This window comes from Tyto alba, unplaced genomic scaffold (assembly GCF_018691265.1).
Source record: "Tyto alba isolate M040663 unplaced genomic scaffold, T.alba_DEE_v4.0 Super-Scaffold_45, whole genome shotgun sequence".
NCBI classification, from domain to species: domain Eukaryota; kingdom Metazoa; phylum Chordata; class Aves; order Strigiformes; family Tytonidae; genus Tyto; species Tyto alba.
Genome location: NW_024881321.1, coordinates 30134438 through 30152513, shown reverse-complemented (window position 1 = coordinate 30152513; position 18076 = coordinate 30134438). Strand labels below are relative to the sequence as shown.

Below are 18076 nucleotides of genomic sequence, written 5' to 3'. Positions count from 1 at the left end.
ACTCAACTTTGAGAAAAGCATGAAAGAATCAGAAGAACTAGAAGGTAGTCAGCCTCACTTCATTTCTGGGAAAGAGTCATAGAGCAAGATCGCCTTAAAGTTATTTCTAGACACATAAGGAAGTGACTGAGAGAAGACTGAATTCACCAGTAGTACCATGCTTGATCAATCTGCTTGTCTTTTATTACTACACCTATGAATTACAGGACAACAGTAGGTATTGCCTCCCTTAACTTTAACAAACAGGAGACCTTAATGGTCTCCCACAGCATGATTCTTTCCAAGGCAGAATGTTACAGTCTACATAGGTGCACAACTAGATGGGTAGATATTTGGGCTTAAAGTTAGCAGTTCATCCTCTTCCTGGAATCCAATACAAGGGAATTTCCCCAGGAATCTATTATTCTGGAACCAGTTTAACCTCTTTATCATGGAGTTGGAATGCACCACCACCGGTCTGTGGATGACCCTGTTTTAGCATGGTCAATACACTCAAGAGCATGACTGCATTTCAGAGACACCTAGACAGTCTGAAGGAATGGGCTCACAAGCATCTTATGAATTTCCACAAGAATGTGCAGTCCTGTACCTAACAGCGCCTACCCGCCCTGCCCCTACATCAGTACTGACTGGCTGCTTAAGATGACTTGGAGGTCCTGGTGGATAACAGGCTGTGATGCGAGCAGTGCACCCTACAGTAATGAAGGCTAATTGAATGCTGGGCTGTATCAACCACAGCACAGACAGCAGATCAAAAGCAGCAATTATTCACCTTTACACAGCACCTCTTAGACCACATCTGAAATACTGCATCCAGTTTTGGACACTCCTAATACTTAAAGATGTTGATAAGCTCAAAAAAGATGGTGAGAGTACACCAGGACCACCACAGTCTGCTAGGCCTGTTGAACCTGAAAGACAACAAGGCTTCAGTGGACATCTAATAGCAGCCTTCCAGTACTTAAAGAGGAGTTTACTAAAACAGTGGAGCAAAGCTCCTTATTGCGGTGCATAGCAGAAAAATGAGACCGTGGCCATAAACTGAAGTGGGGAGTTTCCAACTGGTTGTACAGAAAAAAAAAAAAAAAAAAAAAAAGGGAAAAAAAATATTGGAATGAACTGAGAAATGGGGCAGGCTGTTTAGAGAAGCTGTGGAATCTCAAAGCAAGACCCAACTGGGCAAAGCTCTAAGCAATCAGTTTCAAATTGAGTGTTGGTCCTATTCCAAGGATGAAGCTGGACGAGATGATGTCCCTAGGTCCCTTCAAACATGCATGATTCTATAAGGGAAAGAACAGGATGTCTTTAAAGGTTCCCCTCTCTCCCTACAGTACATTTATTCACACTGAAGTATAAATTGTACAAAAGCATTTATTGATCTTGTCACAAGCTTTCCTGTGGTTGTCTGAAGTGAGACAGCCCATGCCAACTTTCTGCTTCCAGCTCCAAGATCAGCATTGCCGCTTTAATTAAAATGACCACTTTCTTTGGAAGCAGCCAGACACTAACTGCAGTCATTATGTAATATTTTGGTTTCCAGTATCAGGAAATAGTAAAGGAAAAAATAGTCTTTTCTTGTCAAGGCCAGAATTAGAAAAGCCATCTAGTTAAAAACAGATGTTTGATAACCATTAGTACAGTAGAATCACTCTAAAACCATGACTGGTAAGTTAAGTAACCAATAAATACTCAAATGCTGTTTGATTTTACACACAAAACCAATACCCGTTGCTTCAGCTTGACTCCAAATTTAAAAAAACTAAAACGATCTAGTAACAGCATTTTACATATGTTTACATATATAGCTGGTATGGAAATCTGAGTTTAAAAGAAAAATAAAGGTTTTTAGGAAACACTGTTCATTCAGCCAGTTGACTCTTTCCCCTTACCTGAACACTTCTACAGCATGTACCTGTGCAGGACAGACCAAGGATGCCAAACCCATGCTCCCATTTTTGCAGAGCAGTCCAACAGGCCAAATGCACTGCTTTGGGAAGGTAATAAAACTAAATGTACACTCCTGTAATAGGGTATGCTGTTCAGTTTTTTAAAGCATTGTCCTCTCATACTGCACACTTCATATTTCCTTTGCCTTTGGAGGTGAGGGTTTGGAATGATTTGTTACATATCATTCCACTTTGACTTCTTCCAGTTCCACTGTTCATTCCTTCAGAGACATTGGAGAATTACAATATCAGGGAAAAAAAATCAACAGATGTTTCTAAAGGAAGGTGGGAAAATTATTGTAGATTACAAAAGCAAATTTGCTAGTAATTCTCCCACATATCCTATTGTACCATCCCAATGAAAAGCAACAACTGTGGAACAGTGGAAGTAAACACAGCATGGTACCACAGGACCACAGAAGAGAATTAAGGGGCTCTTGGAATTTGAGAGCAGATGTTTGACTTAAGTTCATAAAACTGGCAAAAACACAAAGAAAAAAATTTAAGTAACAGGACAATTTATATTTTCCTGTTAATATAAGTTAAAAGGCAAAATCTTTCATTTAAGTATCTGTTGCCAGAAGCTGCCTTGTTGAAAACTTTCAAAACAGATACTCACTACGCATCCAAGATTTCAATATCTAGAAAGAATTACAGAAGTTGAGACAAGTGGGAGGGGTGGGGGGAAGACTAGCACAAAGCTCCGAAGATCTCGAATGGGAATTATTAGAAGATAATTCAGTACAAATTTCCAACTTAGAGGTTATCACGTTTGCAGCCAAAACTATTAGAGAAACTAATTTTTATCTGCAAATCCACAGAGTTTAAAACAAGGGCCAGTAGCTGCTGTATGAAGACCTCTGATACCAAATGTACATGCCATTGTGTAAAGATCCATAACAATCTCTGCCAGAAATATTAAATCTGTTCTTTGGAGAGGATAGGGTCCTCAAGTGAATTCCTTTTCAGAGCTGCCAGCAGACCATTTGAAGCTATGAAGCCTAAAGACTTAGTTATAAGCATATTGAAAGCAACAGAGCATTCAGTTTCTCCACAGTCGAAGAAAGAATGATACAGAAAATTTCTAGATATTCAGACACCTAACCTAGTCATGTTTTGTGGTACTTCATAATGAACTTCATGTTGCCTATATCTGGCAAGCACTTTCAGAACAGGCTCTCTGGAATGCAAGCACAGAGGCTCTTCATATACAAGACCAGAGCTGGGATGATCAACTACACTAGGACAGAAATACTTTTAGATACATACAGAACTTTCTCAGGCTTTGAAGAACCTACAAAGTTGTAAATCTCTTTGGAAACCTGCACTTAATTTTCAGTATAATTTCAAGCGGGTATCTATTATGTGAAGAAAAGGCATTCTAAATACTATTTATCCAAACCAAGACAACTGACTAGGGATTACATTAGAGTGAAGATAGGGTTATTTTCATGTCAGATGGAAGTTACTGGCTTGAACTTATACACAAAATTCCACACTAAAACTTGACTGAAATTTGGAAAAAATAGAGGTGAGAGTTAAGAGGGATTAGTATCTAAAGAAATACAACAGCCCTAGCCAGTTAAAGAGGCAGGGGGCAACACGGCAGCCTTCAGCAGTCACGTGCACATGAAGAGCTATTTCAAGGAAAAAAAAATAATTCTAACTGTGGTAAAACTATTCTAGTATCTCTAGTTAGAAATACTAGCTGAAAGTTCAAGAAATCTTAGCTATAGCTGGAATAATATAATAATATTTAGAGGATCTAACAAAATTTTCATCATTTGGGATACTTAAGAGACGTGAAAGATGAAGCATCAGTAAGTTAACAAAGCCAATAATTCTGTAACAGTAGCAATTAAGTTATTCAGATAGGTTTTTCCATTTCCATTTCATGCCACAATACATTTAAGCCTTCTTTTAATATTATGCATGGCCAGTTGAGACAAGAAAAATTTTCAACTATCCTGAAAATCCAAAAGTATGTTTCAAAAAGAATTAGTTTATATAAAGTCTTCTTTCTTTTCAAATACATTTGGAATTAATACCATGTGACAAAGCCAAAGTAAGTAAGTTTACAAATCAAAATATTATCAACAATTCTTCACACTCATCTTGCATCTATGAACCCTGAAATACAAAAGATCATTCAGATACTTGCTTTTCAGAGTCTGTCAACAGCTGAAAATTAGTTTATTTTTGGGATTACATTGATTTGGATGCAGCAAGACAATATCTAAGGTCAACAACTTTCTATGTGATATCAAAGCTATCACAAACATTGTTTTGTCAGTAACAAGTTGAGTCACCTTCAAAACACTCAGTCAAATGTTCTTCAGACATATAAAAGGAACAACCTCAGCTCCATAATACAAATAATGGACATGTACAACAAATCGTACAACTTCATAGATATTTCTTCAAGACAGACTCTAAGACAAACCCAAATGTTCTACTTCATATATAAATGCAAAGTAAATCTATTGCTATCTTCAGATCTCTTAATCTCACTTTTATCTTCCTGCAATAAGTACTTTGCCAACTTAATTTTGCCTTCATTACTGTCTACCCATAAATGCATTTTTCCTTGATATAAGATCAGTAACCAGTGTTGATCTGTGACTCAGTTTAGGTGTTCTTTGTCTTAGCACCTTTTGGTTATTACTCTGTAAAATTACACTGAAAAGAAAAGGCCTGCATAACTAACCAAAAGGATTATGATAAGGACACCACTGGCAAATAATGAGCTGAATGGTACTTCAAACGCTTTCCACAAACAAGGCAAGCATCTCAAACTAATATCATTAAATATCACTGGGTCAAAGTACTATCAATAAATTAATTTTGTATGCAAATGTATAAAAAAAGAACATCCCTAGCTAGTTCCTGTTGATACCAATCAGCTCTATCAGGTGACTTCCTAAACAGTAATCATAACTTTTCTCCAAACCAAATCAGCAATCATGATTTTAGATCCAGTTTTCAATTTTTAAACAGTTACTTTAATCAAGCTCCTTTGCTCCTTTCTGGGCAAAACAAGAAATGAATGCTTTCCTTTCAAGTCCAACAGATGCAATTGCTGCCTGAACAAGATCAAGGCAGTAATTTTGCATTCTAAAGCAGCAGAAACAAAGCATCCTTGTAAGAAAGCAGGTTATTCTAGATCTTCATTCTAATGCACAAAACCTTATTTTCCTATTTAGATTTGAATATAAATGGTCTAGAGGTAGCAAGGTACAAAAAGTACCCCATGTTTTCTTTAAATCTAAAGTTTAAGTGCTAGCCATTCATTGTTTCTTTTTTCAGTTTTTCGGTTTTGACAAACAAAATTTAATAGGGAACACAAAAATATGACATGGAAATCATGCAGGTGACCAAATTAAACTAATGAAAATTTGAGTTGTACTTTGAGTTGATTCCAGCATATGTGCTGCTCTCTCCATGTGGAAAGGAAAACATTTAGGAGGTTATCGAATTTTGGATAAAATAGGCTTTTTGTTACAAGTCTTTGAAAAATCCCAAAACATGTTTTGCTATAATATCGGTGGCACATGGGATTGAAACCAGGCTCCTCGCTGCCAGAATATCAGCAGAGAATGAATTGTAAAACTTCAAGTCAATAACAAAGCATCATGAAGTGTTTAGGATTCAATCAACCATTAAGAGACATTAAAATATTGGTGTGTTTAAACAAACATTGTTTCAAGCAGGCAAAAGCACAACAGTTTGCTGGGACAAATATTTTAAACACAGAAGTATGTGATTTATTAGAGCACATTCTGAAAACACCGTATGTGTTTCCACACATGAATAATCATTCTCATCAACTTTAACAGAACTAATGGCATGCATTAATGTTTGAGAATCAGAGCCAATAAATATTCTACTAACACAATTAATACATCAGCATTCTGAAAGGCATACAGCAAAATGTTATTTACAGTCTAAATTTACAGACTAAGATTGGACTAACAGCAGTTGTGTTGTTTTTTAACTCAAATTAATGGACCATGTTTTGTAAGGTTTATCCAAAAATTAATTTCAAAATAGACACATGCAAACTCCCAATGTATACCACTCACTATATGAAAGGGAAAAAAACAAATAATATCCAATTTCCCTGTCTAACATTTCATATCTGCTCAACTGTCAGCTCACAGTGACTTAATGGGACTTTGGTAACTGCAGCATTCATCAAGGCAAGCTTTTGGACAGCATCTCACCTGGTCTCTTCATCATCCCAAGCGATTCTCATGCCTTTCCCACCACCACCTGCTGAGGCCTTGATCATGACAGGGTAGCCTAACAGCGGGGAACAATTAGACAGAAGTTCAAACTTTGTTCAGTTGGTCAGAGGAACATGACAACTGACCACATGTCCAATAATGCCAGTAGACAATAACTTCGTTTATTAAAACACTGTGTTTGGAGGGAGAGGAGAGGAGAAATTTTTCTTTTCAAGACTTAGCTGTCAGTGTAGTGATTTCTGAAGCCAAGAAAGGTTGTCTTCTCCATTTCATTTATACCAAAAAAGCACTGAATGAATTATTCCCTAGTAATGAAGTGATTTATGAATAAAGGCATTTGACCTTTTTAAGTTCACATTTCTCTACTACTGCTGGAATAATCTATAGCTTATATACATAAAATTTGTCAAAAAATTACTAAAATAAGCAGATCTTCATAAATTATTAGTCAAGAGATTCATTAAGCAATCCTGTACCTTATCAACACTTTCAGTGCAGAACATTTTAAATAACAGAGCACCTCAAGCTGTGCTGCTCAAATATTATGTAATAGTAAGTATCACAGAAAACATATTATTACCCCCCTCCTTTTTTTTTTAATAACAAAAAAGGGTTTTCCCCAGATAGACAAGTAGTAAGAAAAAGTAAGCAGCATAAACCTGACAGCACTGTGCATAGCTGGTAATATTTTACTTTCAGAAAAAGATACCTTAATATGGGTCAGGACCTTAGTCTTCCAAAAGCTAGAAAAGTACAGTAACAAAGTATGCAGTTTAAAAGCAGATTTTGTAATGACTGTTTATCTTGTAGTACAATATTTTAATTCAAAACAACTTTCCAAAACAATTTCTTATTCCTATCAGTGAATTTCACTTCTTGTCCACATGAATGTACAGAAAATTAAAAATTAAGGATCTGATTAGAAAGTTTTTGACGTTTCTAGGATAGTGGAAAATTCTTCAAGCCTTGGTCTCCAGCATGTTTAATAAAAATCATAACATTAAGACAAATATCAGACCAGCTGATATTGTCTGGCAAGAAGAGTCCATCAGTCCCTGCAAATTGAAGATACTTTCTATAAAAAGCTTTGGTCTGGGGACAGAAAGGGACATTTGAATATGGCTCCCAGTAGAAATGGTCAAGTCACAGATGTAACTAATATTTACAGATTTCTGGAATGTAGATCTACTTTTGCTCTGTCAAGTGACAGCAATAGAGTACGTCTACCTCCTCCCTGAAGTCATTTAACTGAAAGGACGTTCAGGAGAAGATAATTAAAACCAGCAAGATCTGGAAAACTTTTTGCGTAAAAAGGCTGAAATGGACACACACAAAAAAAAAAAAAAAAAAAGAATTATGATACAAGCATAAGTAGTGTTGATTGGAAGGCGGGAAAACAGCAACAGTACAAGAGAACATTAAATTAACAAAGAAACAGCAAAAATCCGTAAAATAATTTCCAACATAACATGTTATTAGACTGTGAAACCCCATGCTAGGAGAGCATTCATGTGGCTGAAAGCTGTGGAAGGGTAATAGATAAGTGTATGTAGAGCATAAATCAAGTTGCTATTGACAGGGATGACCAAAAGGCTACACATCTTCATGCTTTAGAGTCTAAAGTAATCTCTAGTTAGTAAGTATAAGGGTAATTCCAAACAGAGCCATGCAAATAAGCTTGCTGAAGCGTCTGTTAGGTTTTCCTAGGAAATATCTGATGCTGCCCACAGAGGGGTATGGGATAAGTCACGGAGTAATAGGTTCAATCCAGAGCTATACTAAGTATTTTCAAGGCCTCCACAATCCCAATAAAAGGGCATGTGCAAAATAACTCTACATTACATGCAGCCAACAGTGAAGCTCAACTCATTTTCACTAAATGCAGTATATACAATATCTACATTTATCTGTTCTGTAGGTGCTTTTCCAGATCCCTGGCAACTGCCAGGCTCCTAGGTGAGTCACTGGCTATCTGGAAATAAAGGAAAGGCACATTTTCATGTAAGAAATGAGATTTAACTGGGTAACACTAGCAAACTTACACCTCTGACAACACTATCACCATCTGGAGACTCTCTCCAACTCAAGAGGCTGCAAGTCTGAAATTCTGAAATACGCATTGTTTTAATCCTTATTATGGCAAACTCACTGTGGCAATTTCCATTGCCTAATCTATCTTATTCAGTGTTGCATGTACTTGAAAAAATCATCAACAATTATTCTAACAATTTCAGTCTAACAGTATCAGTCTCTTGAATGGCTTGCTGATTTTAATTCTGTAAGCAGAGTCTAGTCCTAATTTACTGTTCTTTCACTTCAACAGCAAAATAGGCAAGTTGGCAGTGAGCCTTAGTGAGTCTTTATATGCTACAGAATATAAAAGTTCATATACCACAACTCACATGGTTAAATTATCAGACAGGATACATGGGTTACTTGTATCACTCATGAAGTGTAGGACCACTTTACTTCCCCCAACCTCACCCCACTCCCAAATTTTATCATTACTTGTCAATCACACTTGTATGCAAGGCAGTTAAAGATTCAAGAGAGCCACAATATAGTTAAAAATAATTTTAAAAAAAAATATCTCAGACAGACCTGTTTTGAAAACATACATACAGATTTTTAGGTTGAGAAGGAAAAATTCTTTGCAATAGACCTCTACAAGTTAGGATAATAATTAGCCAGTCCCCTGAAAATAAGGGCACTTGAACTTTTGCTCAAATATGCCTTTACACACTACTTGCTCTCTGGGGCACTGAACTAAGCTAAATAGTGGTTCGTTGGCCAATACCAAAGACTGGTGTATGCTAAGGCAAGGAAGGCTTTGTAGAACCTAAGTTTTGCATACATATTGGGTATGGGATTCTGGGAGCAGGATGTGTTACTCATTATTCTTCTAACCACTTCTGCACTATTCATCAGCAATCAAAATTGTTGAAGTATGCTTATAGGGACTGACTGGATTAGTTGCAGCAAGGAAAAGGCATGCAAACAATTTGTAATGGCATTTAGACCCACAACAACAGCAATGAAGAGTCTCACAAAACAGGCACATTTTTGAGTAGGTGTTAGGTTTTCAATCCCTTCCTCAAATTAGATACTAATTTACAGGAAACTAAAATGGCATGTAAGAATAAAAACTACTCTTGTCTATAGTTTTACATTCTTGTGACACACCTGAAGGATGGGTCTAAGAAGATCTTAAAAGGCCAGAAGGTAAAAAGCTGTCAAATTTGAAGATCATCAGGCATACTTTTGCTGTTAAATAGGTACTATTAAGTTAGGACTGCTTTGTTTCCAGGACGGTTACTATTCTGAGAATCTGAATGGTAAAAGGAGTAAACAAACTTCTGGTATCCCACAGCTGTTAGTTCCCGCCCTTTGCCACCATGGTTTTAGATGTCATTCAACTATTTTTATAAAGGTGAAGATAGGACATTGCAGAATGCATTGTGCAATATCAAACTGAGCAATAATACATGTGGCAATACCAGATTCTTTTCCACCCTCCATTACTGAAAAGCTAGTACTAACGAAACCCATGCCAAATGAAACATGAAAAAAACATGGTTTTCACCTCTTCAGTTTTGTATAGACTTTCATTCAGTTTAACTGCCTGCACTTCATAGTTGTTCAATCCTTTCAAACTGAAGAGTAAAACTTTCTGGAGTTTCATTAATGCTTCAGAAATCAAGAAGCCAGCAGCTCTTAATGTACACCTTACAAACAGACTTAAAAGTAGCATGGAAAAAGAGCCAACGTGATTAAGCACTATAGAAAGGATCACAAGAGAAAAACAGTCCACACAGACAAACAGAGAAGAGAGGCTAAAGAAAGGAGCCTATACAGCAATTTGTACCTGAACTTCTTCCAATTCTTAATTTAGCCTACTATCTGTCACATTCTCTCTTGACAACTTGGGAGAGCTCATCTCAAACAAGGGGTAAAAAGTATATTTTAATCCCGCAGTTACAAAATTTGTATCCATAAATAATAGTCACTGAAACAGGTAAAGGCAGTGTCTCAACCCTGAAGTGCCATACTCCACTACTACAGGATCTTTGGCGAGAACACAGCAGAACATAGCAGGAAAACATGCAGGCAGCAAAAGAATGCTGCACAGTGTTTTAGTTTTAAGTGCTGAACCACAATGAAATTTTTTTTAATAATTACCTAAGCATTCTTGGAAGACTGAGGCTCTGGATAAGTGAAATTAAAAAGAATCTGAAAGTATTTGGTTGCATATCACAGGCCTTATATAGGAGGACAAATGCATTATATACATAAGGGACTTCAATTTCATCCTATTTTAGATCCTTTGAAATTACAAACCATTGGGTTTTATTCTGATCAGTAGTCATGATTAGTCAGAAGCTTAACCAAACTGATCAACTGGTTGAAAGATGGGTGGGGAAAAAGCTAGAAAGGACATTTTTCTTCCACCACATGACATCATAGTACAAACTTTTTTTGTATCAAAATGGATAAAGACTTTGCCATCTAGATAAACCACCACACAGCTGTCTGAAACTGACTTTAATATCTACAGATTTAAGACTGCCTTAATACAATGACCTCCAAAGTGCTACTGATATCAAAGACAGGAACCAGTCAACAGAACACCAGAACTCAGAAGAAAATTAAGCAAAAATACATTTTGAAGGGTATCTAGGAAGCCACTGAATGCATTCTGACTTACATTAATCAAAACTGCCTTAAAAAAACTTGCAGGAAATCTTTAAAAAACAAGAGCAAGAAATACTATTGAAATGAAACTGAACCGAAATAAAGTCGTAACAGTATGCCTTTTTTAAGGACTAAAACCATTTTTATTTACAGTTCTCCTCTGAATATTCCAATCTGGTTGGTAACCTCTTCCTTTTGTTTCTGTTCCTGTGACAGTGATCAGTAATCACTTGATTTCCCAACAGAGACAAAAAAGCTGACCCCCAGAAATGCTGACTTCAATTGTGTCAGCCTAAAAGGCAGCCAAGACTACACTGAAGGATTTCAGGGCAGTTAACCAGTGCAGGGTAAAAACCCCAACTTAAACTCAAAGTGGAAAGGTGTTATATTGAAGAAAAGCAAATCTGCAACAGTGCAAGTCCCAATTTCTATTTAGCACTTAAAGCACAGCCATAGCATTTGACACAGGTGAGATGTATTTGTAGCTCAATCAGTAAAAGAAGCTTCAAATGCAGATACATCCTTTGAATGATGTACTGTGATGAACCAAAATAGCTTCTTGTGGCTACTGCCTCTTATGGCTCTTAAAAAGAAACAACCCACAACACAAATCTCTTATTGCATTAGATTCTTCTTCTAGAAATCATTTAAGAACATGTGTAATTTCAAGCATATGGTTTAATATTTTCCCTAATATTAAGCTTTAGAAAATAAAAGCCAAAACTCATTAAACACATATTACACAACCTTCATCAAAATAAGCCCAGACAGTTTGCTGGTTGCTCTTGTCACCATTCTGTAAGATATTCAGAAGCCGAATAGTGACTTTGTTCCAGAAAGCACAGAAGAAAGGCTGGTGCTCTGGATGATATTCAAGCCAACTGCAGTCCACACAGTGATGAAGATCATAACATCACTGGTGCCAGCCTTCATATAAAGAGAAATGTACCCTGTCTAATCTCTGACTATCATGTCCAATTGCAGATATACTTTGAAATAACTTCTTTAGCAAGCTACTCATTACTGCGCATTACATGCATTCCACAAATCATGGCTACACTTGTTCTGTAAAGTCCAGTTTTGAAAGCTAAAATGTGATGATTTAAGAGACAGGGTGTTAATGTCTAGATTCTTCCAGCCCTATAGGCAACAGGGAACTTAAAAACTATTAAAACATTATTTGTTCTATAGGGATTACTTATTACACATTCAATTTAGTCAACCATGTCTGCTGAGAGGCACACAAATCCCACCATAGCTAATTTAAAAACTTACCAATTTCCCTTGCAATTCTGACAGCTTCATCTGCATCCTGTAAAAGCAGGAAATGAGACCCAACGTTAATCCCATCAGCCATTGCACTATGTCCTGAGGGCAGTCATATATTGCACTACTGTCTCCTCTGATTCATTTAATGTTTGATTTTACAACCTTCTGACCCTTTTCAGCCAGAGGAATGTAAAATTAATACCATAAGTGGAATGTAAATTCTACCTCATCATTAGTACACTGAGAAACTCAAAGCAGCGAGGAATCAGCTGACAGGAAACACAACCAGGATCGCAGAATGATTTTCTGCAGTTGTAGGAATTTAATGCTAGAATTTAGAAGTTTACAATCAATAATGGACCATAAATCAGATCGTTAAAGTTTGTCCACTGCCAGCTTGTTTCTGTCCTCACAGGTATTCCTTGTGTTTTCCTGGTTGTTGTCAGTAGGGGGAGTTGATTCTCTATTGTTTGGGAGTGACTCAGGTTCAGAAAAAATCTTGTAGAACTTCTTTAAAGACATTTTGTCTACTGAAGAAAGAACACAAGCATTTCACCTCTGAAAGTTTTTCATTCTAAATACAGAATAAACCTTAAATGCATCATTTTAAACTGTACGCAAAATGAGAAGAATTGCATAATTGTTTCCCTTTAGGAGTCCACACATTACTAGTGTATGACAATTAGAAAAATCCTTTTGTTGATGCCACCTATTGCTTCAGCTGACTCATACTACTATAGCCTGGTACAGAAAAAAGTACTAGGAAACCCAGAGGAAAAAAAAAAAAAAAACCACACACACACAAAATACTGGAATTGCTTACTTTTTAATAACCAAATCTCTTCTCCTGCAGTAGTTAATTCTGGCTTCTTCTACTGATAGCAATATTATTTCCATTATACAATACCAGAAAGAAAAAGGGTTAAATTACAGTGGCATGGGTTAAGTTTGAAAATTCCATCCAAATTTGCTAATATTTATACTATTTCATGACATGCATTAAAAAATTTGTATGGAAGGCAGTAATGTCTGGAAACCACCAGCTGCTAAGTGCGTCTGAAACTATGGGGGCTAACTTATGAACATTAAAATGAAACCTGATATTTTTAAAGCTTTCAAGGCAATCCGTTTTAAAAGCACCCAGGTCAGAACTTTAAAAAAAATACATAAGAAATGTTCATACCTGGTTCATTTATGTCCGATAATAAAACAAAATCCTCTTTAAAAGTCTTCAGTACCTAGTAACAGCCCCATGAAGAATAAGGGGACTGGCAGGGGAAGTTGTCAGAAAATTTAATTTCCTTTCATTAGCTAGTCTGCTCCACAAATCGGTGCTTGTTAAGTTCAAAGCAGTCCTGAAAGCAACATCAGTTTTAAGTCTTTTTACTCCAGTCACATCTGTTAATGAGATTTTTCCAAATAACAATTGTTTTTAAGTCAAGAGATAAATCTAGCAAAAAAACCTCTCTCCGCCCCCCCCCAAAAAAAAAAAAAAAAACAGGGTTTACTGTTTTATTACACCTTGCTGCTTTCCATGACCCTGCACCCTCCAAATTTTAGTTTAAAGGGATAAAATGCATGAAAAGGGTCATTTAAGAATGTTAGTGGTTTCCACACATTGAGTTTGAAGGTTCTTTGTTCCTGCCTGTGACAGTTATGCGAGAATACTTCCCCTTAATAGCCTCTCTGTCAGGAAGTGTTAAACCTGCCAAATGCAGACAATTAGAGCCTCTTGAACAAAATGCAGGAAGAGTGATGACTGATGAAGAGCCTCGATTATAGTAGAGAAGGAAACTTTTACATTTCTTTTCTCTTGCAAATTTACTCATATATTTGCAAAATAGAATTAAGAGGGGGGGGAAGGCAAACATGATATTTTTTTTTCACTTAGTTACCTGCAAACAAGTGGCTAACTGATACATTGCAGTCCACAGGAAGACAAGCTGCAAATCATTATAGGGCAACTTTTCACTACCACTGTATTTTTATACATGCACACAACTAAGTAATAAGCAGCATTGTATCAGCAGCACTAATTGTCTCAGTTTGGGCTTGAACAGACTGAAGTCATCTGCCTAGCACAGTTATTAATTTACACTGTTTCAACATCTGTTTCTTTTACAGTTCTGATATATTAGAACCCAAACACTAAGATATAAAAAAAACCCAAACAACTAATCGATGCATATTCAAACTCTTTAGCCTTCAAAGAGCATTTCTGAAATAGAAAATATAAATAGGCTGTGCTTTAAAGAGAAACTAATAAACAAAAAATTAATAAACAACTGACATATTGAAATCTCTGGTAAGTCTTTTGATCTTTTTCCATACGAAAGTATGGTTCAGTATCATGCATTTCTCTTGCAGATTTCACAAATATAGCAGCAGTGTGAGTATTCCTAAAAAGTTAGGACAGTAAGATTCTTGTACAAAGAACTTATGATAGAGACACAACATTTGCTGGGGGTGGGGAGACAGGGAGCAGAGGGCGCAAAAAAAAACGGAACACTATGACACTGCATAATACACAAGTCCATCTGTGCAAAATATACAAAACCACATGGGTACTAAAAGCATTTTAAGTTATTTTTTTAAAGCAAAAGTCCTCAATGATTTACTGCTGTTTCCTCCAAAAACACATTAGCTACACTACCATTTTCCCAAAATAAACTGGAGATTGTAAAGAAATATATAATTTTAGCACCACTTTTTATTGTACAAATAAAAGTGTTTCAGTAACAGTACAAGTTTATAAAAATCGTAACAGTTATAAAATGATGTCAGTGTTTTTACAAATGGCTGATTTTATTACATTAAAAAAAAAATACTCACTTAGCATAAAAATTTCTAACCTCCTAGTGTCATGTACATGCCCCTCTGCCAGGTACCAGCAGGTGGAGACAAAAAGTAAAACTATTCTGATGCAGAGGGATACCAGGATAAAACTGTTTAAGAGACTCCTAGAGCTATAAAACATTGTATTAGAACTACATAATAGTTTTCACAGCTGAGGGTGTTGATCTTAGTTCCAGTTCCTTTCTAGTCTCCAACAATCGCTCCAGCAATACAGTGATCATTTAATCCAATGTCAATAACCCAATGCAAGAGTACAGCCGAAACAGATACCTGAAAATTTAAATACATTAAATTCATAGCCTTGCTGAAAAACTTCAACGTGTCTACTGACATCAGTGAAACCAAGTAGACACCCAGAGACATTAATCTTCCAGGTCTACATCCAGCTGTGTTCTACCAGCTATAAAACCAAACTGGCTGTACATGGTGAAACAATACAAAAATCTTTCTTCACTTGCCATTCTTTTGTCAGTTTTTCAACATGACATCTCCTTATATTCATTATTCAGTCTCCACTTTCTTCTTGTCACTTATTCTTCTTTACTCATTTACAGACAATACATCTTCTCAGCTCTAACTTGAGTATAGCCATTGCTCAAGTTGGTTAACACTAATTCTTTTGATTAAGACTATTTACCATTATCTCTCCCAATCAGGCTTTCAGAAATTAATAGTAGTTACAGATTTTGGAATTGACTACCTCTGAATGCTTTTGTTGGCTCTCTAGCTGACAGCACCAGACTCAGGTTCCTTACATGTGTAGGCTGGGTAACCCTTACACCAGCCAACTGAGAAAACGAAGCAGAGATGAGAAGAAAATTACTCTTTGTCAAACTACTCTTTCCACTCTCACTTCACATCTTTCTATTCTCAGTTTCATATTATTTGCTACAGCATTTGCCTATATGAGAACAGCAAGTTGTGTCTATTATACTAAGCATCTTCCTCTTCAATCCTTCCAGGTCCTTAAGTAAACTGTTGAAGGGCTTCTTTCTCTTTAACATCTAATTTAATTTCTAGTCACTGGGAATTTTTCTGCATGCAACTTCTCCAATATGTTATTACAAAAGCATAGCAATGCCAGTGTCTACTATGTGTAAGTGCCAAGCAACATAAATAAGAAGGGGAAAATACCCTTTACTCAAGGACCTATGTATCTGCAGCACTATTTATCAAGTGCTGGATAAAGACAACTCTTCAAGTAACAAAGATTTTCAGTGTAGTCTCAAGTTGAATAACGAAGCGCTAGAAGTTGTTACTCTATGTTCTCTTTAACTATTCATCCACAAAGAATACGTGCAACTGATCTTTCTTAACTTCTGGCATTGTCAGAGGCATGAATGCAGTTTTCTTCCAGCTTTATTAGACTCCACTATAAAGATGAAGCCACCTCTAAACAACTCAAGTATCAAGCAGACACTTAACTCCTTCCTAGGACCTTTAAAAAAGTTGTTTCCCAAGAAAAAGAGCCCTCAGATTTTGAAAGCTTCATAACTCCATGACCAAAACAGGTCTCTCCACAGAATAGCAGAAATCCTATCCAGTCTCCAACTCCTTGTGTATTGTTCTTCTGACTGCACCAGGTATCACACAGCTTTGCCCTTCCTATCTTAGGCTGAATTGGCAAAATAGTACATCAAGCTCTAACCGAAGATCAGGCATCCTGTATGACCTAAATACTCAGGTATTCATCCAAGCAAAAGACACTATCACAGGAAGGAGATCAGAGGACAAACAGCCACATATTTAGATTCATAGCAAGGATGAGAATATCAATCATCAGAAGTTTTATTTCCTAGAACTGGTAACCAAAGAACTAGTTAACCTAGAATTTCTATCTCCCCTTTTCTGATGGAAACTACAACACTGACAATATCTGTGGACTCTCCTTTTTCTTATTGGTGCGTACACTGCAGAGTTCTTGCGTTCTTTTTAATCAACACTCTCCAGACAATCAGAACTAGTGCAAGGCTAAGGTATATGAAATTGGTATATGGACACTTCAGGATTAAGCAACTACTGCATAGTTCCTTTCCATAGCCAAGGATTGGAGTTGTCAACTCAACCCAACATTTCAGTTCATTTGGTGTTAAGACTATCATTGCATACAAGCAACTGCTAACCAGATCACTTGTGCTCTTTCATTTTGTGTCAGGAACTTCATATAATTGTCAGAAAACAATGCAATTAAAGGTCTCAAACAAGTGCATACAGGTAAGTAGCTCAGTTTCACTGGTTATATGGCTATCGGTTCATTAACCACTACCCTACTTTGCCAGGTATGTTTCTTTTTATTAGCAGAATAACAGACCCTTACATAAGTTTCTACTGGGTACAGTGATAAAACCAGCATATTTGATTCTGCAACAGAAAAAGTTTTGCAGGGTTTAGATGATTAATTCAAAGTTATCTCCTAATTAGATGTTTTTCTATAAGTTATTTTCAGGATTTCTAGAGAACATACAGGATATCAGACAGAACAGATGATCTCACACACAATGATTTGGCTGCTGTTAAATCTTAGGAGCGCTAAAGGACCACATACACAAGGACTGCTAGAATGTGCAAACCTGAAGGAATGCTGCATGCAACTTGTCGCTGCCAGACCTCAGCACTGCCACAAATTCCAGCTTAACACCCATATGGAGCCCTCCAGAAGAAAAGTAAATCTTTCACACTTTAATGCCTGGCAGTGGGATATGCTGCCACAGGTAACACACACCAGGCATTTCCATCACAAGGACTGATGAATTCTCTTGTGCATTTTGACCACAGCTACTTCATGATTTTATCATTCTCTTTCACTAGCCGAGTTCTCCAGGCATCATCATCAGAACAGATAAATCTGTGGAGGTTTAGGCCCTTTGCACTCCATTCACCTTCTATTCGTTTAGTTGGGTTTGTTTTTTCCCTCCTAACAGAGTTTAAAATCCAACTTAGCTGAAACTGTGCTGAACAACATTGACCTGATATATGTTGCTCCTTAAAACACAATCTGCATTCCATTAATATATTCAGTGGTTCACAATTATCTTGACATTTCCTATTTCATCATGTAAGTAAGAT

The 18076-nt window shown here is 36.6% G+C and overlaps 1 protein-coding gene across 2 annotated transcripts in view; it reads right to left on the bottom strand.

Moving 5' to 3' along the window:
* PCCA (propionyl-CoA carboxylase subunit alpha) overlaps window positions 1-18076 on the bottom strand; it is a 304978-nt gene that overhangs the window by 198298 nt on the left and 88604 nt on the right. For both annotated transcript variants that reach the window (XM_042805848.1, XM_042805846.1), the window contains 2 exons: window positions 12161-12197; window positions 6170-6248 (listed from right to left, as the gene is read on the bottom strand). In XM_042805848.1, the coding sequence (XP_042661782.1) occupies window positions 6170-6248; window positions 12161-12197 (116 nt within the window). The remainder of the gene's footprint in view (window positions 1-6169; window positions 6249-12160; window positions 12198-18076) is intronic.